The sequence below is a fragment of the Heloderma suspectum genome, chromosome 3, assembly GCF_057233095.1.
Source record: "Heloderma suspectum isolate Gila_16-S chromosome 3, 16-S_ref, whole genome shotgun sequence".
Classification (NCBI taxonomy): domain Eukaryota; kingdom Metazoa; phylum Chordata; class Lepidosauria; order Squamata; family Helodermatidae; genus Heloderma; species Heloderma suspectum.
The window spans coordinates 261,046,862-261,072,089 of NC_139460.1; the positions used below are offsets into that span (position 1 = coordinate 261,046,862).

The 25,228-nt window shown below is 42.3% G+C and overlaps 1 protein-coding gene across 17 annotated transcripts in view; it reads right to left on the reverse strand.

Annotated features, from left to right (window-relative positions):
• Positions 1–1,010: 1,010 nt before the first annotated feature.
• ARMH3 (armadillo like helical domain containing 3) overlaps positions 1,011–25,228 on the reverse strand; it is a 177,133-nt gene continuing 152,915 nt past the window's right edge. For 10 of the 17 annotated variants that reach the window (XM_084846563.1, XM_084846557.1, XM_084846567.1 and 7 more), the window contains 2 exons: positions 7,982–8,098; positions 1,011–5,808 (listed from right to left, as the gene is read on the reverse strand). In XM_084846563.1, the coding sequence (XP_084702689.1) occupies positions 5,716–5,808; positions 7,982–8,098 (210 nt within the window). In that variant the 3' untranslated portion in view covers positions 1,011–5,715. Of the gene's footprint in view, positions 5,809–7,769; positions 8,099–25,228 lie in introns of those variants that run through there. The other 7 variants (XM_084846556.1, XM_084846560.1, XM_084846553.1 and 4 more) reach the window with 1 other exon arrangement.

The window sequence follows — 25,228 nt, forward strand, 5'->3', positions numbered from 1 at the left end:
TGTATCCACTTATCAGATCTTTTCCAAGCTAACTTCTGTGCAAGGTGCTAAAGGTTCTCATTTTGTGTGGGCCTTCCTTCCTCCTCTTTGTGTGTTGTGTTAAAAAAACAGGGCTCGGATCATTGTTGCCTGAGCCCCTGGGACTGGTGGGAATGTGGGCACTGTGGTGTTGGCTCCTGCGTTGCATGTACAGTGATGCAAGGGATGTGCTGGGAGCATGTCCGCATCATGGGTTCACTGGCTGTCTCCACATGGGAGTTGTCACCAAAACTGTTCCTGATTGGTAGCCACTGGCAATATTTCCAGGGATGCTGATGGCGAGTCTGTGGTTTTTATGCCATTTTTGTATTTTCTGACTGTGTGCTTTTTTCACTCACCACCAAGGTAGAGCACGTGTTGCGTATGGCAGCCATTTGTCTCTAGCAAATACAGCCCCGAAATGTCCACCTTGAAGATTAAAAATAGTATTATTTTGAGGATTACATTATTTATCCTAGTTAATAAGCTGCTGATGTAAAATTCAAATTGTGTCACAATAGCTCAGATACGAGCCATGCCAGAAATCTGCTAGCCAGACAGGGATGGCCTGGGAGCGGAGGAGAATCCCCTCCTCTTGATGTCGTTATTGCTGGAGGTGCTGTCTGTCAACCAAGAGGATGTAAAGACTACCCAACCCTGGACTACTTCCTGAAAGTAAAGACTACTGAACCCTGGAACCACTAGAGAAGGAATTCTCTCCCATGTCAGACTAGCTGATGATGCCAGAATTTCCCTTCATCTACAAAATGTGGTAGGACTTGATTGAGCTATCTTGTCCCATCTTTGTGTAGCAGACAGCTTTGACAGACGGGCAGGGGGTGGGGGTGAGGGACGTTTGAGTTCTCTTGCTGTTTGTGGCACTCTCGTGGTGATTATACAGCCAGAACAGCAGCTGTACAGTTAAGGCAGCCGGCTTTTTCAGCATTCTTAAATTATAACAACAGAAAATCCTATTTGTTATAAATGTAAGATGATTTGTTTTATTAATGTGAAGTTTGGCATGGAAAATATACTTGGTTAGTAATATAATCTGGCCAGGTTTCAGAAAAATCCAACAAATGTCAGGATGTTGCAAGCACTTGAGGAGTACCTCTGCTCAAATACTTGTGAGCAGGATTGAAACAAGCAGTATCCTGTGTGCAAAGCCTTTGGTCACCTCAGCCCTACAAGACTGGTCTCTGCTGCCCCCTGCCCCAAAGTCCAGTAACTTATCTTGGGGCAGGGGAAGATGATGGCATCTTTGCCCACTGGAGACAGGACTGGAAACTGAAACTTTGTGCATCATTCCTGCCAGGAAGAAGGTCCTCCAAATCCAACAAAAATGATGTGAATAGCTTCAGTTCCCTGCCAGGGATTCTGATAAGGGTAGTTCCAATCCCATCCTCATCATGAAAAGATGCTCTACCAGGGCCTGGGGAGCATCCCCCCATCACCTGCCCCGGCCCTGCCCCAAGGCAAAGTCCTTTAAGGCAGGGGGAAGGGCAGTGAATGCCCTACAAGCTATCTGTAACTGTCTGAATCAAATGCTCCCCCAAAGCTCAAGCCTTTGCAAGCATTCAGTCTGAATACTCAAAAAAACTTCCATTTTGTAACGTACCTCCCATTTCTCATTTTGCCAGTTTAAATTCTATCAAGCAAACAAGGATATTGTAGGAGTCTCCCCTTCACAGATTTAGAGAAAATCCAGTGAATATTCCAAACAGTTCTGAAGTTTCCAAGTTCATATTTTAATCCACCATTTAACTCAGGGAAAATATTGAGTCCATGTCTGTTTGGCAAACTGAGGCTTCGGCAAAGCTCTACCCCAAAGAAAAATGGCTGCAGCAGCAGAAGCCTGTAAGGGGGGTGGGGGATGGGGTGGAGGGAGGCACACACACTCTGTGTGTGGTGATGGTATTTGGGTATGTTTGCTTTTGCTTTTTGTTAATACAGTCACAAGATTGCTCTCTGCAGGTTAAAATAAGCTTTGCAAGAGGTTGGCTGTCAGAATTAAAAGTTTAGAACTTAAAAGCACACACCTTTTCATGTTTTCTGGTGCATGACAGAATTTGTAAGTGCCTTAAATCCTCTTAAAATGCACATTGATCCCAAAATATTCATGCCAGAGTCTTCTACAGCATGAGCCAATATAAAAAGCACAGTTTGGTACAGAAAATCTTGCCTCTGTGTAGGATGCTGGGGTGGAAAACTTTCAGGATCTTTCAATTATTTTATTTTTAGAGTGTCTGAAAAATGGAACCCTTCAGACCACAGAAGAAAAACCTGCACGTTTTCAAAGAGAAAGAAAAACAAGTTTTAATAACTCTAGTCTCTTTTTCTTCCTCCAACCAATCTCTCTCTCTGACAGGATTAGGTCATTGTATGTTAAAACATTTGTCTCCTGGCCTCTGCCATTCAATTTAAGACCTGGCAACTCCAGAGTCTCAGAGGCAGCTAACTGACAGTGAAGGCAGCTATAAATTAATAATTACAAAATAGAATTCATTCATGCACTCCACATAGATACATGGAAATTCTGAACCACAAGTCCCATCTTAGCCTTTCTCATTAGTGCTAAACCTATCTTGTCTCTAGGGTCTAAGCCAGCATCTGGTAGAAAGGAGTAGAGAAACATACAAGAGGACTGAAAAGAGATGAAAAGCTACAGCTGTCTCAAGCAGGGCTAGGCTTGTAGTTCAGAACAGAGGAGATCCTATTATGCCACTAGACCTACTGATGTTAGATTTATTAACATAACTCTAATTCATATTAATGAGACCTTTTCCCTTTCAGTGGGTTCTGTCAGCCACAATGTAATTTTCTGCTCCCTGCCCCACCCTTCCTGGGGAAATTTTCTGCCTAAAGGATAGCTGTGGTTCCAGCTCAAGGAGGATAAAAGGAAGGCCAGTCAAAAAGGTAATCAAGATTTTGCTGATGACTGACAACAACTTGGGCCCAATGCACTTCCATAGGGCTGCAGTTGAAGGAATGAGTGCTGCTAAGAAAAAAGTGTAGTGTGGAACAACAGTAAAAAGGGGGACACTGGAAAAGCCACCTTGTATTGCCTGATATGTAGAAAAACAGATGTGAATATCCTGGGGGTAGCATATTTCTGTAACCTTCCCTTTGTCACAAGCATGCATTACCAAGGGATATGTAGGCATAGAGTAAGTGCACAACTGCTCAAAGGATCCCAGTTGGAAAAATTACATTGCAACTCAAGATATTTCTAATTGAGCCAGATAAACCAAAGGCATATATAGATAAGAGATCAATCACTATTAGCTAAGACACCCATCCTAACACAAAGTGTGTTCTTACTGGAAGTTGAGAATGAACTACAGCATACACTATAGGTGCCAAGTAGGAAAAGGAAAAGATTAGAAATAACAATAATAAAAATTAAAGTAAAGGCCTGCTGAAAGGACTGTGGTGAACTGTTATGCACACCCTACTCCCAGGCCCAAAATAGGGCCGAGATAGGAACCATAAGTTCCTCCCTCTGGTAAAGTCAGAAGAGACTGACCCTGCTGTCCAAGTAAGAGTAGGCACAATCCCAGATGAAAAAGACTTCCCTCTGATTACTTGAAGGAGAATGGAAGTAAGAAAGAGCCTCTGGAGTTTGACACTGAACATGCTTCCTCTCTTGAAAAAAGAATTCTAAGAATTAAGCTTGCAATTCCCACATTTTCAAATCCAAGTTCTCTCCATCTTACACATTCCATCCTATAGGCTTTACTTAGATGGCAAGCACCCTGAGGAAAGGACTATGTCACTTGCGTACTGGGTACAGCAGCTAGCACAGTGTTAGCACCAAGGAAATGTTAATAGTAATAATAATTTATTACCTCTTCCAAAGAGAACACAAAAGGATACACTGCACACAAAAGAGCAATCAGAGGCACACCCCTCTCCACCTCTTTACTGAACTCTATTGGAGTTCTATATACATCCTCTTATAGGTGCTGTTTCAGCAGCAGGGCATTTACAGCGTTTCTTCTATAAAAAGACTTCTTTGAACTTCTGGCCTCAAAATTCACTGCTAGACATGGCTGTGGTTCATCAATATATGAGAAAGGGCACAGGGAGGGGGTTTCTCAACAGAGAAGTTACACAAAATTAGTCCTCTTTGAAGCAAAGTCTGTCTCCATGTTAATCTGCTAAACCAGCATATACCAGGAAAGATCCCAGTATCCCAGTAAGGTGTATGTACTCCTGCTCATCCAGTGGAAGTGGTTCTGCAACAAGGAAGAGAATATGCAGGTGGGAGACACCTTCTCCCCACCACCCCAAATGGACACAATGCCAAATCCTAACAACCCCTTTACTAAGGATTATCTGTGGACTGAGCTCTTTCCTCTGAGTACAGTGCCTAAGGCACAGTCAACTTTTGGCTTTCCAACAGAGTACAGTCCTATATTTACATGTCCTTACATGTATAATAGAAAGCAATTAAGTGACTTACTTTACCTTTTTTTAAAAATGGGAAAAATGAATTCTGCACAAAGAGTGACAGAAGTTTGATGGGATGGTTGACCACACAAGCGACATGTCTTGTAGTCTGCAGTCATATCACTTGCTGGACAGGAATGTGGAACTGAATACACATATGCAGAGCACTGATTCTTCCTTTTTCCTGAAAATGCTGTGCAAAATTAATTCCCTAATTCTACCTACTCAGTGAAGCACTTCGTTGGAGTTCAGAGAAGTTAGATTTTGGGCTGAGCTAAGCAGTTCCTGCTTCAGTCAATGTGGAATTTGGTTTAGGCAGTTTGATGGGCAGGATGTTGACAATGTGAATGGGAGCACTTGGTCCAGATATTAAGGAACTTAATGCAGGAGATCAGGCAACCTCCTGGGATCAGGAAGAAATTACTCTATTACACAGCAATTGCATGAGCAGTAAAAGCACAGCCCACTAATTTATTGCTCCTTTGGAAGAAAAAAAAAAACCTGACCCATGTTAATCCTCTCAACCCCAGAGCTTTAAAACAGTGTAGTAGGGACAGCATAAAGGTAGCCTCTTAGTTAAGAAATGCCAGAGACCAAGTGTTTTAGGCTGGGAACCAGGAAAGCTTTCAAGAAGCTCTGGAAAGCACCATTCCAAATAGGAGGCACTAGCTCAGAGTGAAAGGCAGAGCCCTCAACTGTTAACCTCAATATCAGTTTGAGATGTGGCTAACACTAAACAAGGACAGCAGATGCAAAGTACCCCAGCAGAGCTGATGACTTGGGCTTCATAGCACAAGTGTACATAGGACAGGAGTTCAGTCAGTCTGCCCCATATTATCAAGGGCTTATCCTGCACCACTTTCTCTCTTCAGGCCTCTGACCAGCACCAGACAGCTTTCAGAGAATTATAAGGATGAGCTCTCTGATCAACATTGTTCTGCTCTGATTTTTCTCACCTGGGGGAAAAAAAATCTTATCCCTGTACCATAGTTGCTACAGAGAAAGTGAGAAAGAGCAATTAACTACAGATCCCTCTTCCCTACTTCCATTCCCCAGTGTAGTCCATATAATCAGTTCTCTTTGCCCAGGAATGTGAGACACGTCCAAATCTCCTCTTGATCTTCCCTGGAAAAGAGACACGTGCACTAGGATTAGACCACTCCACAACCAGGAGCTACAGTCAGTGCTGGGGAATGGGGCGCAGTAACACCAGGACTGGCCAGGAAGCAGGTACATAACGCAGCTTCAGGAGATGGTTGAAAACTCTTTAAGCAGGGCCTCCTGGCTTAGGGTGTTAAAGGCCAGATTTCGTCGCACATTGATGCTGATGGACCGAACCTGTGGGAGAGACAACAGTCACTACAGGTACCACTGACACAGCTCAACATCTCTGGTACTGAAAGAGACCATGACAGGCCAGCTTTTGATGCAAAAAGACTGATTTGTGGAATTAAGCCCATCAAGAAACCAAGAGTTTCAATTGTGGGAAACAGGCTTCAGTACTAAAGATCAGTATGTCCTATGAAGGAGCCATTTATCAGGCGAGATCTGATGCATACATACTCTAAAGAAAATGGGTTCAACATTAAAACTGCCTTTGCTGCAAAATCCTTTATCACTGAAGAAGTTGCAACTTGTCCCAACAGCACTGCACATTGCCAGTTTCTCTGCATCTCAGTAAGTAGGAACATACTCTACATAAGCCTTCCCCAACCTGGTACCCTCCATATGTCTTGGACTTTAACTCCCATCAGCCAAAGGCAGCAGTGGCCAATGGTCAGGAATGTTGGGAATGGTAGCCCAAAACATCTGGAGGGCAGCAGGCTGGGGAAGGCTGGCCTAGGAGCTGTCCACAGTCCTACCAACCTTGTTATTTGGCCTGTTCCCTGACTTGCCACTGTTGTTGGACCTCCATCAGCTCTAATCCAGAGCTTTGGTTTCAAGTCACCATCGCTTGTTGCTCTAAATTTACCTCTGCATGAATACACCCAGTTCCAAAAGCTCTGCCTTGTCCACAGGCTTTGATCAACTCAGGACATAAAGCAGGCTTCAAGTTTCCTTTTCGGAGGTCGACTAAGGAAGGAAATTTTGCAACAAGCTATTATGCTATCACTCTTCAATGGCACCTAAGTAAGCAGTACATGAGAAACCTATGTGCTGTCCTTGATCTGACTGAGCATCATGTGTGACATAGCACTGTGACCCAGTGTCTTCTGGGGAGGGGGCATGTTTTTTCTGAACCTAGAAGAAAAATGTGATAGTGAAAGGAAAAGTAAGGGTTTTTAACAAAGCGTCAAACTAGATCAGCTTGATTCGTCCCCCACCCTGTTTTGATAATGAACTCAGGGGACACATTATAAATTTGTCATAGCTCTCAATAAGGGATTGGCTTGGAGGAGGCTCATTAAGTCTCTAGAGAAATAGGGATTAAACTGGTTGTATTTGTTTAATCACTACATGAGGAATAATGAATAAAGCTCCCTGTCTTCATCCAACCGGGAAAGGGTCCATTTGGGCATTTCTCATAAAAAAAAGAGGGATGGAAGACTACTGGCAATGATGTTAAGTATACTCAGTGATACTGAATCTAAATTACTAGTACTTAGGAGGATGGACTCTGGAAAGAAAATACAATCTCAGCAAATTAGAAAAGGGAAGTCTTCACTTTAATCAGAGGAAATGCAAAGTTCTTCAGCTAGTGAATAGCAGGACACTCAACAGTGGCTGGGGGAAAGAGGGAGAGAACTGAGGCAGCATACATTGCTTATGCACAAAAGGAGCCATGGACATGATACAAGTGGAGGAGAATGCTCCACAACACAGGTGAGAACAAACATGGCCGTTCCTGCACTATTCAAGATAGACCTCTGTGTTCAGCTGTCTCCCTCCTGAGATACATATGCAAATGCAAAAGAAAAGCATTTCTAGCTGCCCTCCTCCATTGCTCCAATACTTGCAATCTGGAGATTATCTGGCAAAGATAGCACAGGAGTGGAAAGAAGTTACAGTAACATGTTAGTAGGGAGGAAACTGTTTGAAGAATTTTGTTGGGGTGAATCAGCTCAATTTGTGGGAATGGGATGTAGTGAGCATTTCAAATCCCAAAGCTAAGTCTGTCTCATGTGGAAGAAGCGCCCTTATTCCTGTTCCATCAATGGAACTGTTGGAACATGCTGTGCTTGATAAGCTACTGGCAGGTGCACTCAGCATGACACTTCTCTGACTTTCAGAAAAGGCTGCATGGGCATGGAAGAAAAGTCTTAACCATGTAATTCCAACCAACTTCAGGAACACGCTGCAAAAAGAGTTCAAGGAACCCCAAGATTAGTGGAACTAAAACTTCTCTGTTCCTAATTATGTCTGCTTAGTATCTAGTTAGATGTTACCTATGAATGAAAAACATACTAATGCATGTGCTTCTGCATCTGCACCAGCTATAGGTTACGTGGATACAAGGGCAGGTCTGGTTGTGCCATGGCTTTGAGCCTCCTATTACAGAGCTGAATCTCACCAGTTCTTTAAAGAAAGCAGCCTCTTTGTGTTGCTCTGAGTAGCGTTCATACTGGTCCAGTCCATCCTGCAACTTTAGGGTGAGAGTGTCATAGTTGGCACGCACCACTTCCAAAACCTGCATCGCAAATACACAATGGGAAAGAAGCATCAATTATTTTAAACTTAAGTCAAAAGCCAGGCTTAAAGAAAACCAAGATATCCTCGATCTATCTAGATGGATTTTTTGCATCTACCAGCACCCAGTGTATACTGTTCCCCACCTCCCACCCCCAAATAGTGGATCAGGTGGGAAGAAACACTTCCTGTCATCTGTGGAACAAGCTTACTTTGAGCATGTAAGAAGGGCCAAGCCTCAACACCCCTGTGTCCTTAGGCCCTTATGGTCTGAAAGAGCCCAAGCTTTAAGAACATGTGAGTGAGCATCCAGGAAAGACACACAAAGGCTAAGAAAGTAGAGAAGCCTTCTGACAATTTGGACAGAACTCTGTTTCCTGCCATGCCATTCTCTGATTGTCAGAGAATCAATCAGATTCTCCAAAAGCAAACATTGATATGTCTACTACAAAGCAAGAGTACATAGACATATCCAGGCTTCCATCTCCTTGCGAGAAACTTCAAGAGGATATCCAAGTAGGTATTTTAGAATGTGCTGCCTAGCACCTAGCAGATACTCTCCACAGGTGCAATCCATGCACCACACAACAGAGAACAGGAAGGTGCAGGGAAATGAATAAATGTTGACGTTCTACAAGGTCACTTCTGAATAGTTTGTCAGCAGTCCTGCTGCTGCTAGAGTATGCTGCCTCCTCTGCAAACAGACTTCTTCCTCAATTCTGTTTGTCAGGTTTACTGGCAGAGAGAAAAAAATCCCCAGCAATAACAGCTATCTACAAATTCAATTGGCCATTTCTTGTATATGTGCTGAGGCTACGATGGGAATAATAAGTGTATGACAACACAGACCTCAAGCACAGAGAGTAGATCTAGGAGGAGGAATAATTCACTCTGGAATGCAGCTAGCCACTGGGGACTAAGCAGAATGCAATACTACACCCTCCACCAGACATAAAATAGAGGGCTATCACCACATCCTCCATGAATGAAATCTCTGTCCTCTTGCCAACTGGGGGGGGGGGATTCAGGTCCCCTGCAATTAACGACATAGAAGGCAAAGCTTGCCTGAAATGGGAAGAGGTGGCTCTGAGCAAAATGTCTCCTGAATACACTATACATACAGCTTCAAGGCTGTATGTATAGTGTTCTCATATGTTAAGCTTCTTTTTACCTTGCCAGGCTGAAAAGTTCCCATTATCTGATTTTTGAATGACCGAGCCCAAGAGATGTTGAGAATGTAAGAGCTTGTATACACAAGTTCTGACTTTTTTTCTTTTTTTACTCAAGGTAGGCACATCACATTTACATTGAGTTACTTTTTATTTATGTTTTCACAGTTAAATGGCTGTCTGTTCCTAATGACTCAATGGAAATACCTGACATCATCTTTAGGCAGGCGTACCTTGTGGTGTGCAGCCCATGACTTGTGTCACTCTCCTACTGCTGCACAGAGAATTCTATTCTCTCCTTCCTCTAGCGGCAGACAGAATGTCATCCCTATGAACTAGAGGTTGAGACAGAGTAGGTATGGTAGGGACAGAGAACACCATAACCCCTCATACAAAACAGAGAGACTGCGCTTAATTGTCTCTGCTGGATCAATGCAGTAACAGATCATCTCTCACCTCACTGTCTGAAGATGCAAAAAAGCCTCAGTGTGTGGGCACTGATGGCACACACAAAGACTGGTTAGAGTCTTGGCAAAAGAGAACCCCAGAAGGTCGGAAAATAGCTGCAATGGTTTAAGCCAAGAACTTGGTAGGGAGCAGCTCCTCCACAGGTCTACCCTCCCATTCTTACCCTCCACTGAGGATAGCCCTTTCACCTTGTCATTAAAAGACTGGCATTTGCTGTGTTTTTTTCTGGAGCCTTCCTCCCTTCCACAGGCAGCAGATGCAGTTCAGAATTTCTGAAGATCTAGGCTGAGGCCACTTGCAGCAGGAACAGAGCTGGTTTCTTTGATAAATCTGCTTGGTTCTTCATTCAATTATAGCTTGCTCTACATTTCTTTGCAGCTACATTTTTCAAAAGTGTCAGCCACCACCCTCATGCTGCCATCTATACCCTAGGTCTCAAGTATCTTGGTGACAGTGAAGTCAACCACTGCCTTTTTGCTGCATAATCCTTTATCCTTGAGCAGTTGTCACTTGTCCCAACAGCATTTGCATATTACCAGTTTCTCTGCACCTCAATAAGTAGGATCATACGCTAGGTAAGCCTTCCCCAACCTGGTGCCCTCCAGATGTCTTGGACTTTAACTCCCATCAGCCAAAGCCAGCAGTGGCCGATGGTCAGAAATGCTGGACAGTGTAGTCCAAAACATCTAGAGGCCATCAGGTTGGGGTGGGGAAACTGCTCTAGATGCAAGTGACAATTTGCAATGGAATAGGTTGTCTAAGTGGGCATCCCATTACAGTGGCTATGGAGCAAATGCAAGCTGTCAATCAAAAAGTTTTTAGTTACAGTTCAACAGACTGGTTTTGTCCAGTGGGACGGTGGAAATTCTAGAGTTGTCTCTAATGCATAGTCCAAAAACCCATTATGTTCTCCGCACAATTTTCACTCATTGCAACAGATAGGTTTTTACAGTCAGGTCCAGAAATATTGGAACAAGGATAATTGTTTTGGCAGTTGGCCTCTGTACACCATCACATTGAAGTTGAAAGGAAACACACCCAGATGGGAGTGAAGTCAGGACTTTCAGCTGTAATTCAAGGGGTTTGACAAAAGTGGGGTACTAACCATTCAGGAAGTACAGCCAGTGGCATACACATACACCCATCATTGGTGGCTCATAAGTAATGGAACAAACCAACATCATTTCAAACTTCAGGATCGCCTTTAATACCTGGATGAAAATCCTTTGCAGTCAATGACTGCCTGAAGTCTGGAACCCATGGACATGACAAAGGCTGAGTTTCCTCCCACGAGATGCTTTGCCAGGCCTTTACTGCAGCTGCCTTCAGCTGCTGCTTGTTTGTGGATCTTTCTGCCTTCAGTCTTGTCTTCAGTAAGTGAGAAGCATGCTCTTTTGGGTTGAGATCAGGTGACTGACTTGGCCATTGAAGAACATCCCACTTCTTTGCCTTCAGAAACTCTTGGGTAGCTTTTGCTGTATGTTTTGGGTCATTATCCATCTGCAATATGAAGCAGTGTCCTATCAGTTTGGCAGCATTCGGCTGAATCTGAGCAGAAAGTATAGCCCTATACACTTCAGAATTCATCCTGCTGTGTTTATCAGCAGTCAGGTCATCAATAAACACCAGTGACCTGGCTCCATTGGCAGCCATACATGCCCATGCCATAACACTGCCTCCACCATGTTTGACAGATGATGCGGTATGCTTTGGAACATGAGCTATTCCTTTCCTTCTCCATACTTTTCTCTTCCCATCATTCTGGTACAAGTTCATCTTGGTTTCAACAGTCCAAAGAATCTTATTCCAGAACTGGGTGGGCTTTTTAGGTGTTTGCTGGCAAAGGCTAATCTGGCCTGTCTGTTCTTGAGCGTTACCAGTGGTTTGCACCTTGTTGTGAAGCCTCTGTATTTACATTCATAAAGCTGTCTCTTGACTGTAGATGTTGACAATAACATGCCTACCTCCTCAAGAGCATTCTTGACCTGGCTAGATGTTGTGAAAGGGTTCCTCTTCACCATGAGCAGAATGCTGCGGTCATCCACTTTAGCTGTCTTCCGTGGTCTACCAGGCCTTTTGCTGTTGCTGAGCTTGCCAGTTAATTCCTTCTTTTCAGGATATTCCAAACTGTTTTGTGGGCCACTCCCAATGTTGTTGCTATCTCTCTGATGGGTTTAATTTTGTTTCCTCAGCCTAATGATGGCCTCCTTCACTCGCATGGACACCTCTTTGGACCTCATGTTGGGAGTTCCAGTGAACAGCTACCAAATGCAAATGTAACGCTTAGAACCACCTCCAGGCCTTTTATCTGCTTGATTGGTCATGGGGTACCCAGGAAACAGGCCACACCTGGCCATGCAGCTGCTTGTCAGCCATTCGTTCCATTACTTATGAGCCACCAGCGCTGGGGGGGGGGTGTATGCCACTGGCTGTCCTTCCTGAATGGTTAGTGCCCCACTTTTGTCAAACCCCTTGAATTACAGCTGAAAGTCCTGACTTTGCTCCCATCTGGGTGTGTTTCCTTTCAACTTCAACGTGGTGGTGTACAGAGGCCAACTGCCAAAACAGTTATCCTTGTTCCAATATTTCTGGCCCTGATTGTATATATGAATACAAGAAACGCGAGTCTTATTAAGCAACTTGTGGACATTTAGACTCTTCTACTTATATGTCCAAAGCCAGTTTTGCAATCACATGATCATATGTGACTATTATGAAGCTCCTGTCACACTCAGCCATGATGTACTGTGCAGTTTTCACTGTTTCAGAAACTACAATCGGAGATGTTCAAGATATGTTGATCTGAGCCAGACTTCTCCTGGGGCATGATATCTGGCCATCAAGTGCTTTTGAATTCTATCTCAACCACAATGAAATGCCAGAGATATCCTCAAAAGCATATCAAGACTTTTGAAAGCTGCATAATTTGAGAGAATTTAAGTTCTTGAATCATCCAGGGTATCAGAGGTGCAAAAAGGGTGCATCTGGTTGAAGAAAATGTTCCCCCCGCCCTCAAATACTGTGAGACTTTATATTTTGTACCATTAGGACACATTTCCAGATAAATTAGCATGGCTGCTATGAAGGGATCTGATTTATGTAAGCTGCACTAAAACTGCATCACATTCTATATTTTACATATCAGGTCACAGTTCTATACAAAATAGCATAGGGTTCAGCCATGTCCCTCATACATCAAGTGTAAAGGGGGGGGGGCTACAGCCTAAATGCCCTCAGGCTGTTGGATAAGAGTTACATTTTCTGTATAAATGGAAACCACAACCACCACTTTTTTTTCTTTTCTTTGCAATGATTGGGAATTATGTTGTTTCTGAGGAGGGCAAACCTGTCTCTTTTACTCTAACAAGGGACTTGTAGCCAAATAGATCAAGAGTCTCCAAGGCAACATATACACCTTTCACCATGATATCAGCCCTTCACTCCCTGATCTCTCTTATAGGTTTAGTAGCAAGAGAGAGAAAAAATGCCCCACAGAAGGAAATAATTGTAGCTCTAGGGAATGTGGAACTGCATACGTAGGAAATAGAAGATTAGTGTCAGGTTTTAGTAGCTACCTTGGGAACAAGGTTGTGCAATTAGTTTGTCCAATTTTGCTTTTCCACAAATCTCCCAATTTGAGCATGCACGGCAGGTCACATTAACTTGTAGTTACCCTTTCAGATTTCTATAGGACCCTCTATTTTCTTCTTGTCATATCTGCTGTGGAGATACGTCTTAACCAGCTGGGAATAGGATAGGCCAAAGCAGCAATTATTTTAGTTTCTTCTGAAAGGGGCAACATACACTACCCCTTGTAACAGTGTAGGCTGGCTACCAACCTCTTCACACTAGTGTTCACTCAAGTACCAGATCCCTCTAAATCAGCCTTCTCCAATCTGATGCCCTCCAGATGTCTTGGACTATAACTCACATCATCATCCCCAGCCAGCAAGGACTATGTGTCATAGTCCAACACATCTGGAGGGCACCAGGTTGGGGATGGCTGCTCTAAATCCTAAGCATCCTAGTACAGATATCCAATAGGAGGATAGGACAGTGCCAAACTGCAGACAGATCCTTTTGCCTGCTTCAGTTGTTCTACTGAAGGACAGACCTGTGAAATGTCTATGGTAAAACAAAGACATTCTTAATGCAAGGGGAAGTCTGGAAAGACTTACTCCTAGAAACAATAAATACTTCTAATGGAGGCCAAAATACAATGAACAAACTAGATCTTCAAAAATTTGGTTAGAGAAAAGTCAGTCCAAGGAGGAGGTGTCTATGTGCAGCTATACACCTATTTTCTATTTGTTCCTCCAAACAATAAAGCTAATAAAGCACAGTATGTCAATAAACACAGAAGCAGTCCCACACTTAACATACCAATCCATTACCCCCAAAGATGTTTTTGGAAGCATTTAGCGGCTAGTAGAATTTCTTCTTGTAATTGAAAGACTTATTGCTTTAACTGGGGTGCAGTGACTGCTTCGTTACATAAAGCAACAGATAATTGACAAATTTTACAAGAGCGTGTCCTAATTAATATAGAAAAGGGTAAAAAATTGTATCATACTCTGCAGACAGCATCTTAAGAATTTGCTGATGCAGCTGGAGTCTCTACTGGAATTAATTCCCAGAAGCAGCAAAGACGAAGTATGTAACAAAATAATTAGATGCTAAATAAAAACAAAACACTCTGCACATTTTTGTAACTGTTTCTAGATTTCTAGCCAGAATGTGATTAGACAACCCACAATATTAATCTCAGAGATTCACTAGGAGTGCTCAGCTCATTTCCACTAAAATCTGAATTCCTCCCTCAGAATAAAAAAAAATCATATTTGCACACTTCTTCAAAAATTTGTGCCATAATAAATTTGTTCATCTTTAAGATGCCACAGGACTCTTTTTTTTTTTGCTGCAAAACTTAGGCTTTGACAGTGTACTAAGCATTTTGACAAGGCCTGGTGGGAGGGGAAAAAATAAAACTGAAGAGATGTATATAGGGGAGCTAACAAGGAAATTATGGACAATCCATAAACTCTGCTCCCCACAATCAGAAGTTCTGTCCAAATCACCTTGGTTTCCAAGTCTTTAACCCCTCCATCCATTCCGCCCCACCCCCAATTCAGTCAGGTGATCCTTACAACACAACAACACATAACATATTAACAAGCATGGTTCTGCACGCTTGAGGCTAGTGCACCAATTGTGCCCAATCCTGAACATATCAGATCTGGCCATGGTGACACAGGCCTTCGTTACATCTCATTTGGATTACTGCAATGCACTGTACTTCAGGATGCCTCTGAAAAATGTTCAGAAACCAGCTGGCTTAGAATGTTGCATTCGGGGCTGGCTGTAGAAAGAATGCAACTTCCTTATTACAACAACTTCCCTGGTTACTGGTCCATTTCCAGGCACAGTTCAAAGTGCTGGTTAAGGCCTATACAGTCCTAAATGGTTTGGGACCAGGTTACTTGAAGGATTACCTTCTCTCATACAAACCTTCCTGGGTTTTAAAATCTTTGGGACAGGCCTCCCTCTCTCTGTCTTACCAACATCCAAAGTACATTTGCTGGGGATTTGAGAGAGAGCCTTTTCAGAGGTTGCACAAGCTCTGGAACTCCCTTCCTAAGGAGGCCCATTTAGCTCCTTCTGGTAATCTTCTGCCAAAAGGTCAGAGACCTTTTTCTTTGGTCAGGCTTTTGGCCTGTCAAGATGATCTTTTTAATCTGATCCATTTAATTTAGCTGATCTGTCAAGCTGTTTTGTTAATTGGCTGCTGTCTTATTTATATTTTTATTACCTGCTCTTGTTCTATATACCATTCTATAATTTATAGGATCATTTTATTCTGTATTGTATCTTATCTTGGGCACCACTATGTGGAAAGGCATGATATAAATTTAAAGAAGCAGCAGCACACACACAGTCCCAGATGGACTAAAACCAACAGAGTAGTTGCTTAGTTACCACATGATCACTCAAAATGCTCTGTTCTGATGCGCTGCAGAGGCAGACACTTCCTAGCAGCAGTTTCCATCACAGAACACACACAAAGCCAGGATTTGAACCAGAAGCTCACTTCTCCATAGACAGAGATGCTGAACAAACAAAATTTTCCCAGAGATACAAAATTACCAGTCTGTGGTTCACTGCCCAAAGCTGAAAGCCAGTGGTACAGCAGTGCCACTTCAGAAAATCAGTTGTTATCCTATGTTAAGCCACAAAACCAAACCACATAGTTAGTTCAAGCAGATGGAGCTGGCAGTTGGGAGACTCAACACATTCAAAGCTTTTCAGATACTGTACTACAGATACAAAACTAAGTTCAGTTTAAACAGAAAAGCAAAAGCAACAGAAATCAGGAATGGGAACAAGCAGGGCCAAAAAGAAGAGGGAACTAACTCTCTGCCTTGATTTTACTTACGCATTGTCTTAGCTAGATTTCTCTATTAAGTAAAGCTCCCTCAAGATCCCAGTGTACCAAATATGCTAAAATCAGGCCTCAGTGATATTAGCAAAGTCAACTGCCTCATCCAGAACAACATCATGGATGGTCACTCTTTTGTTAGCATTGACCTTGCATTCAATGGCAATGGACACAGATCAGGAACACTGATGCTTTGAGTCTCCCCATCTTAGGCAGAGGAAGAGCAGAAAATGAGGACAGGCACAACTTCCCTGATCCCAGTGCCAATGAACCGCTGCCCAAATGCCATTCTCTCCTTTCCTCCACAATCCCAGTTTTCTGCCTCCCTTGTCAATTCAGATTTTCCACTACTACATTTTTCTGCAGTGTATTTTCCACTTTTAGAAATGCATTATTTCATTAAACTAGTTATAACATAATGAACACAATACAAGTAAAACTGGGCAACTATGATGGATAGGATACCAATCAAATATAAAATCAAAGTTGCAATTAACTTTTTCCAGGTGACCCCAGGAAGAACGTATATTTAGGTGCGTAGCTCTTCAGGTATTCTAAACTTAGAACGTTAGCAGTTTTCAGTGCCTTCCTACTTTTCTTAAATCTAATTTAAGGGAAGCTGTCATTTGTTAAAAATTTTACGAATATTCCAATCAAAAAAGCTTTGAATGTTTTGGACTATGACATTGACCACAACATGCACTTCATTTAATTATTTTCCCCTAATAAAATATTTCACTTCAACTACTTTTGGCTATAGGAGAAAAAAAAACCAGAGATTTCTAGAGTGCATAAAATTAAGATGACTTAAAAAAAAAAAAAAAAGCTTACTAAAAGTAAGTAAAAACATGCTAAATCTGATCTCTAACAATTTAGTCCCCCGCCCCAAAAAAACATTTCTGGAAAATGTTTGACTCAGAATTTTCTGGGAAACTCACATCTCTGCTGGGGACAAGAGATACCAGTGGTCAAGATAAGTCCGGAGAAAACAGAAAGCAAGAGGAGGCAGCCAGTAGAAATCTGATGGTGGTCAAGAGAAAAAAAATGCCAACTCCTTCCCTGTATGAAATGCAGGACAGCATGAATGAGAAGTTCTCTCTCATCTAGCTTACCCACTCTTCAAGCTTATACCATCCTCCCTAATGAGACTGTCCCCTTATCTGACCCACTCAAAACCTCCTTCAAATAATAATCCCCTCCATTACATACATACCTATAAAATCCCTGAGCCTGGTCACCATCTTGGTCCCCACTGAAGGACAATGCCAAAAGGTGCTGTTTTGTAGCATGGCTTAGCTGCACTTTAGCATGGATTACCTCTCCGAGGCTGATAGACCACATCTTTTATATGTTATCTGGGGGTGGATAAACTGCTATCTACTCTATTCTGGGCCCTTGCCTCTCCCTCTGGCATACCTATCAAATTCACCATTATGATGGCTGCCATCTGCAGTGTGTGTAACTCTGCCGTCTGCAGAAGCTGTGCACAATGCTGGATGGCTCTGGCAATAGCAAGATAGCTAGAGCTGTCTGAAGAGGATACAACCCTTGCTAGTGGTGCTGGACCCTGGCAGGACATTCTCTTCCTGGACAAATTTGTCTGCCTCTTTCTTTTGGTCATCTCCCTCTTGTTCGCTGTACAAATTCATTAGTTCAGCTGGATAGAATGCATATGAATTAAGAGTTGATAGCTTTTAAAAAACATCCCTGACTAGCCAAAGTCAACGATTTGCATCAACCAAGGGCACACTCTCCAAAATAAACTCATCATTTGCCAGTTTCAATTGTTCAAAACAAAACTGCATTGCTACCTGAGCCTGGTTTGCATTCTGAATGCAACAAAAGGGTTTTGATTACTGATAAAAAGCATACCACAGAGGGGAAATTTCACACCCGTTTCACAAAACAAAGTGATATACAGCTTCCATATGCTACACACAGAGCTGAGAATTATAAAGCAGCCAGCCTTCCATAGATACAGGAAGACACATTATCCACAAAGGCTTGTATCTCTCCCATCCTCAAATGAATTATCCACCTTCCAAGTCTTAAGTAGCAATTGTTTCTGGTACTTCTACTTTCTGTGCTTTCTGCTACCAGCTGATCCTTCCCCATTGTTGCTACTACTTTATCAAACATGTGTTGACTTTTGTCATATCGTACTATTCAGATTGTAAGCCCAGTTGGCAGGTGCTTTGCCATTTATGTGTTTTGTGTGGTGTTCCATACAATGTCAATGCTAAAAAGAATTCAATAATAACTTTGCTCATAGGAGTAATCCTGCTGACACAAACCAGCCCCAATGGAGAAAGTTTTTTCTCTTCGCTTCCCCTAAGAAATGCATTTGTGCTGTGAGCACTGCTGCAGTTGCTTATGGGAATGAGCCTGAGGACTTCTTCCTGCATTGAGCAGGGGGATGGACTCGATGGTCTTGTAGGCCCCTTCCAACTCTACTATTTTATGATTCTACAACAGCTTCTGAAAGGTCATGCATTAATGGTATTCTCCCTAATGAATTGCAGACATATATGACTCTCATTGGCTTGTATGGGTGTCATCATGCTGCTAAAACACCTTTAAATCCAACCCATGTATTAGCCAGACTGGGAGCCAGCAGGGGATTACAGCATCACTAATACATGTTTGTACCTTTACAGACTCTGAGAGTATAGCTAAGCAATGGAACACCACCCTCCTCCTACACTGAAATTCTGCTTAACTCCGGTTGTTGGATTTTGGGGTTGTCTCAAAGTCCACAGCACAACAAGGCCTGGTCCAACTGATAACTTTGAACTACTGCTGTATTACAGTTCTTAATGCTGCAAAGGCATGGAGGTGTTTAGCAGTGTACTCATGAAGAACCGGGCTCTACAGAGGAGTGACTTGCCAGGCCCTTGGAATATTGCAGAATAACATGTCTGCTGTACAATGGAGCAAATGTGAGAGGCAACTTTCCAGGTTTCCTCAATGGTCTATTGCCAGCTGTATTGACTTTGGGTTTTGACTGAATTAAGGCACTGGTTCACTTGTAGAATTGTGAGACTCAGTCCTAATCTTCTTGTAACCAAAACTACATGGCAAACTTGTGCCTGACTCATGAACAAGCACAGCTGAAAACCCTTCCTACAATATGGCGTTGATCACATTTATGACTTGTAGGAGCATTCCCATGAAAGAAAATGTAAAATAGGAAATGTCAACACAGTTCTGATGTGTAGCAGTCATTGTTCCAATAAGTTATTGGCAATTCAGTCAAAGAAAATAATGTCTGTACTTTGTACCCCATGCCCTTCCCTCCCTTCTATTAATGCTATGCATCTCTCGGTTGCAGAATCCAGGTTGTCCAAAATTTAAGAAATTCTGCCTGATAGCTCTCCCAAGATCTTATAGCCAGCTCAGCCTAAATGAACTAAAATTCTTATTGTCATTTTGTTGAACAATTGCCTTCATATTGCCTTTAAATCAAACACAAAACCTAAGTATGTCTTAGTCCATCTTTTTAATTTTGCTCTAAGGAAAAAAAACACACCTCTGTGTAGTGCAAAACCTTTCAATTTTTAAACAATGGAAGTAGGTCCAATAGGGAGGTTATATCCTTTGGATAATATTCCATTTTATGCTTGAGATTCTGAGGCTGACAAAATTCCCCAAAATGGCAAGTACATGGCTGAGATGAGAATTAGAACAAAATTGTCCTTTATTTGCTGATTCCTATCCTCTCTGATAAGTTGAATCACAGAATAGGAGGGCTGGAAGGGGCCTACAAGACCATCGAGTCCAACCCCCTGCTCAATGCAGGAAGAAGTCCTTAGGCTCATTCACTCCTCATATGCAACTGCAGCAGCGCTCACAGCACAGATGCATTTCTTAGGAGGAGCGAAGAGAAAAAACTTTCTCCATTGGGGCTGGTTGGTGTCAGCAGGATGACTCCTATGAGCAATGTTATTATTGGCTCAGGCAACCATGGATTGGAACATTAATTTCTTTAATATCCCTATCACACTTGCAATTAAACTAAGTGCAGAATCTGACAGGCTTTTCCAAGAGAAGTTTGAGCTACCAGTTGCAGCTAAGCACCTCAGTAAATCAACAGCAGCGTCAAGCCATAAAGCAGAGCAAACCTTCTACACATTGCAGATGTTCAAGAAGAGAGCAAAAAGTATGAGCAAGACATTTAGCTCTAAACATTATGGCTCCACACCAAGGATAGGGGAAATTGTTGGACAGTAATAATGCAGGGGAGCGGGCTACATTTTGGAAATGCTAACTCTACCAGACCATGAGCAAAGTAACACTATGATGTTTCACTACTATAATTTTTTAGTAAGTATTGCCCAGAAACTGGAGAGGAGGAAGTGCTAAGAAGAATTTACGAGAAATGACACAGCCCAAAGTAAGTTCTCATGGAATGGTTAAAAAGAAAAGAAAAGGCAGGATAGACTGCTAGTATTAGTAATTAGTAAGTAACTATTGGAAAGAGAATTCACAGCTAACATCCCAAAAATGCTCTTCTCCAGTAGCCCCTGTAGTTTGGTGGTTTGATTGTATCAGAGTGGTATTCCAAATCTGAATGGTGCCCAAATCAAACAAGGTAAACCTAATCTGTTAAGGCCTGGGTGTGGATTCTATAGTGACTACTGCAGAAATATTGGAGGACCAAGTAGCCATTCTGTATAAATTCAAGGAAAGTGACTGCATCCATGAGATCAGGCTCTCAAGTATGCAGGAAAACCCTGTGCAGCCTGTCTCTCTACATAGAGGCAGAGAATCATCTGCATTCCAAGTATATGTTTAGAAAACAGCAACAGAGGGCAGGCCTCCTTCCTAGTCAGTCTTGCTGTACAAATATCTGCCTTCAAAACTAAGAGAGAGGGGACCGTGCTGTTTTCCAGGCTGCTGCCCACTGCAGATTATATGATGATGTTACAGTATTTACATACTTAGGCTAAATGAAGAAAACAATCCAGCTTGAAGAGCAGCCCCACAACTGTGGAACTCAATTCCCCTAGAGACTCACTAGAGATTAAGCCTGTGAGGCTTCTGGAAGCACTGCAAGACTTTTATTTGGATTGGCTTTGGGTGACAGCGATTAAGTTTTTGATGGCTGGATTTTGCTACTAAATCATATTTTCTTCTGGTTAAATTATTATTTGAGAAGTTAGATTTTGTTGCTACCTTTCTAGACCCTCTGGGATAGGGCAGACTAAGAATTTAAATAAAACTGAACCATATAGAAACACCACAAGAAAAAGTAGCATAGTGTGAGTTTGTGTGTGTGCGTGCATTTAAGCTGAATTTATCCCCTCTAAGATCTTCTTATTCCCCCCCCCCCGCCCCCAGATAAGTACAGAAGGCATTTGGGAATTATGGCTTCTACTGTATTCCATGTGAGCTCAAAGAAACCCCTTTGCCTAAACACTCTCATGCTGGATTTAAGGCTACAGGCTCCACCTAGGCACCAGGCACCTGAGAAGCCATTAGCTCAGATGGATTTTTTGAACAAGGAAAAAAAGGTTCAGGGAAGTGGCCAAGCACTCAGAACTGATCATTAAAAGGAAAGGTGAATCTGACCTGGCAGTGTGAAAACAGTGCAATTTAAAAGTTACTGGAAATGCAAAGGGACAGGACAAAAAGCCTACCCTTCACACACCAGGAAATGAGATTTGATTCATTCCGTGACTCTGAGGTTTGTTCAATTTCCATTGTGAATCTCCACTGCATAAATTCAACTTAGCTGCAAAAAGTCCCTATTAGAAGCTGTCCAGAGCAATTGAAGGTGACGTGCACAATGATCTCTAAGCAGGCAGATTTCAAAACCTCACTAGGGCATTTTAGCATATTTTAGCATATATGGTCAGCACACCAGCCCTTCAGGAGCACATAGGGCATTAATTTACAAAAATTAAATTCGATATTAGATAAATTAGATACAGCTCCTTATTGTCAATGATTTATCAATTTAGTTAGTTTGCCTCACTTTCTTTGGTTAATTTCCTCTGATTACAGAGCACTGTGTACTGGGACAAGTCTGTATTGCCCAAGTTTCAGAAGGATTTGATGACATTCAGAAATCATTTGCAAAAATGAAGGTAGAGGCGTCACAGCAGAGATTAATGCATTAGCAGCTTTTTCCAGTTTTAAAACCACTAAATTGCACTAAGTCATATATTTTTCTTTATATATTTTTTACCTTTATGGTTTTGTTTTTATTGCTTTGTCTTGTTGTTTTTCCCCCATGACCCTCTCAGCATGATCCCAACTATTTCTTAGATGAAGTTTGGCCTATGTGAAAATAATATCCATGATGGAAAAGATGTGTATACCATCACTTACTTTTAAAGTATGGCATAAATATTTATATTGCCATGAGTATATGATTTGGGAAGCCAACATGTACAAGAGACAAACATGTACATTCTGATTCCCACTTTAAAATGACTATTTCTATGGAATCTAGCCCAGGGGAATGCAACCTGGTGCCCTTCAGATCTTTTGGACTACAACACCAATAATCCCTGTCAATTGGCCATGTTTGCTGCGAATTCTGGGAGTTGCAATCCAACACATCTGGCGGGCACCAGTTTGGGGAAGGCTGGCTTAGGAATGTATCAGGAAGACCTCTAGATCGTTTTGTCATGGAGAAGGCAGAGACAGATTCTGCTGTCCCAAACCAAAATTCCCTTAAAGGAGAGAGCAGATGCTTTAATTATTGCAGAGGAATGGCAAAAATTGTTTATGAGACCATCTGCCTGTTTGTCAAGAAGATCAACTATTCTCTTGCTTATGGGAGGATTTTTTTTTTATTTTATTTTTTTGCTTGCCTCACTGGAGCAAGGCATTCACAAGCTGATTGTAGTGGCACCTAGTGCAAGCGGGCCAGTTTTAGCAGTGCCAAGCAAACATATGGTACCCTCAACATAGACCCTACCCTACCAGTAGTCAGCAGAGGGATAAAGCTGTATAGCTGACTATCTTGCTAGTTTCCGGGGTGCTGAATGCACTAAGAGAAACAGATATTCATCCAACATGTTCCTAGCATAATCTTTTTGTTGTTTATAAATCTACTGTTGTAAAAGCAATGCATGGGAAATCCCACACAAAAGGGAAACTGTTGGTGAGACTTTCAGAGCTATTACTGAGCCTGTCTCAGGCCCAAGAGCTCCTGTGCCTTTTAGGATTTTCTTCTGATTGAGACATCCCTTCAGCAGCAGCATCTTTTCAGCAGCATCACCAGTTCACAGATACATTGTCCCATAAGTACAGGCATGCAAAGGACAGAGGTCTGCACACCTTAGAGGAGGAAGGAACATTCCTGAGCCCTGCCTCCAGAACACAGCTGTACCTGACAAGGCTACATTCTGGAGACTTTTTATGTTGAAATTCACACTTCCTTCCAACTGTACAACTAAAACTTTAGAAGGGGAGCATACAGAGGCTAGCAGCTGCCTAAGCGCCCTGTTGTGTTTCTGCACAAGGAAATATGGCAGTGTGCTGTCTTTCCCTCCGGCAGAGAGTGAGACATAGCGACTAGCAATTCCCAAAGTGCCCTACTGGGCGCTTTACATTAATCCTTTCCCACTATACGAAGAGCGGGAAAGCATAGTTCCAGAGTGTGGAGAGGGGTACTTGGGTGACTATTAACCTAGAGAGAGCAGAGGGCAGGGCTACTGCAGCATTTCCTAGAGGGAACAGATCTTGCTACTCCTCCTTTAAAGTGTTGTGGCACCCTGGTCCCATTCCATGCATGCATGTAAGATATGCATGGGGGGTGGGGAGAGAATCAAGTAGCAGGAGAGTGAAGGTGAGGAGGGGTGAGAACCTAAGTGAACCTCGGGACGGGGGATTTTTGGCACCAGGTGACGACCTTTTTATTTTCCCAGGCATTTTAGTTCTGTTGTTTAAAATCTGTTATTGTATTTTAAATCTCTGCATTGCTGCTAGTTTTTATTCCAGTTTTACTTTTATACTGTAGTTTTAAACTTTTAAATTTTATATTGTATTTCATGCTGTATTTTGTGGTTTTAATTGCTGTAAACTGCCCAGAGAGCTTCGGCTATTGGGCGGTATAGAAATGTAATTAATTAATTAATTAATTAATTAACGGGGTGGGTGACCATCCCTGCAAACTTATTTACCACTCTACATCAGCAGTGTAGGGATGACATACATTTCTTAGTAAAAGACAATAGGAGCCTTTGCGGGGAGGAGAGTTTTTGCAAATTCCATTGCACTTTCACAGCATAACCTAATTCTGTACAGAAAAGCTGGAATAAAAACAGATTTGTAAATCATACTCAGATCTAGAGATCTTTCATACTTCACCAGATCATACTTCACAGAGCCAATTTATTCAAAAATATTTTAGGTTGCCTTTAATGGTATAACCCTCTCAAGATAGCTTACATCATAAAAATACAGTAAGGCAACAAAATCAATAAAAATAAAAACAAGCTCTACAAATGCCACCACCATTGAAATTTCTTGAAACACAAGGCAGGTGGGAGGACAGAGGCAAATACCTAGTGAAAAAGTAATTCACACACATGAAAACAGTTTCGGCTAAAGGCCCACATATTAGAGAGAGCTCTCAATTTCAGCTTCATTTGCCAGATCAGATTCATTTGTTTCCTTACTTCCTCTTGCTTTCTCTTTACAATGTACCCAATCCCTGGCCCTAAATTCTTACTGCCCACCACTCCCGTAAGTCCCATTCCTCTGCTACTTCAGTTAGGTCAAAACACTGTATTAAAAGATCCAGTATTGAGGCTTTTAATACATACTGAGAATATACCACAAATGCTTCTGCAAAATGAAGGTTTTTAATATTTGCCAGAAGGCTTTGCCTGCTATTCTCCTCCTCAGTAACTAAGGTGGTTTCCTATTGGATCCAGGCCACAGGATGGACACTTCCATGGCTTATCCAGCATCCCTGTTAGCAAGCATCCAAGCCCTGAAGTACACAGGCGCAGCCCCCCCAATGCCAGACACTAAGGGCACAGCAGGAGAGACAGGATCAAAGCATTTGTTTCACCAACAGCATCTCACTTGAGTGGCTGAC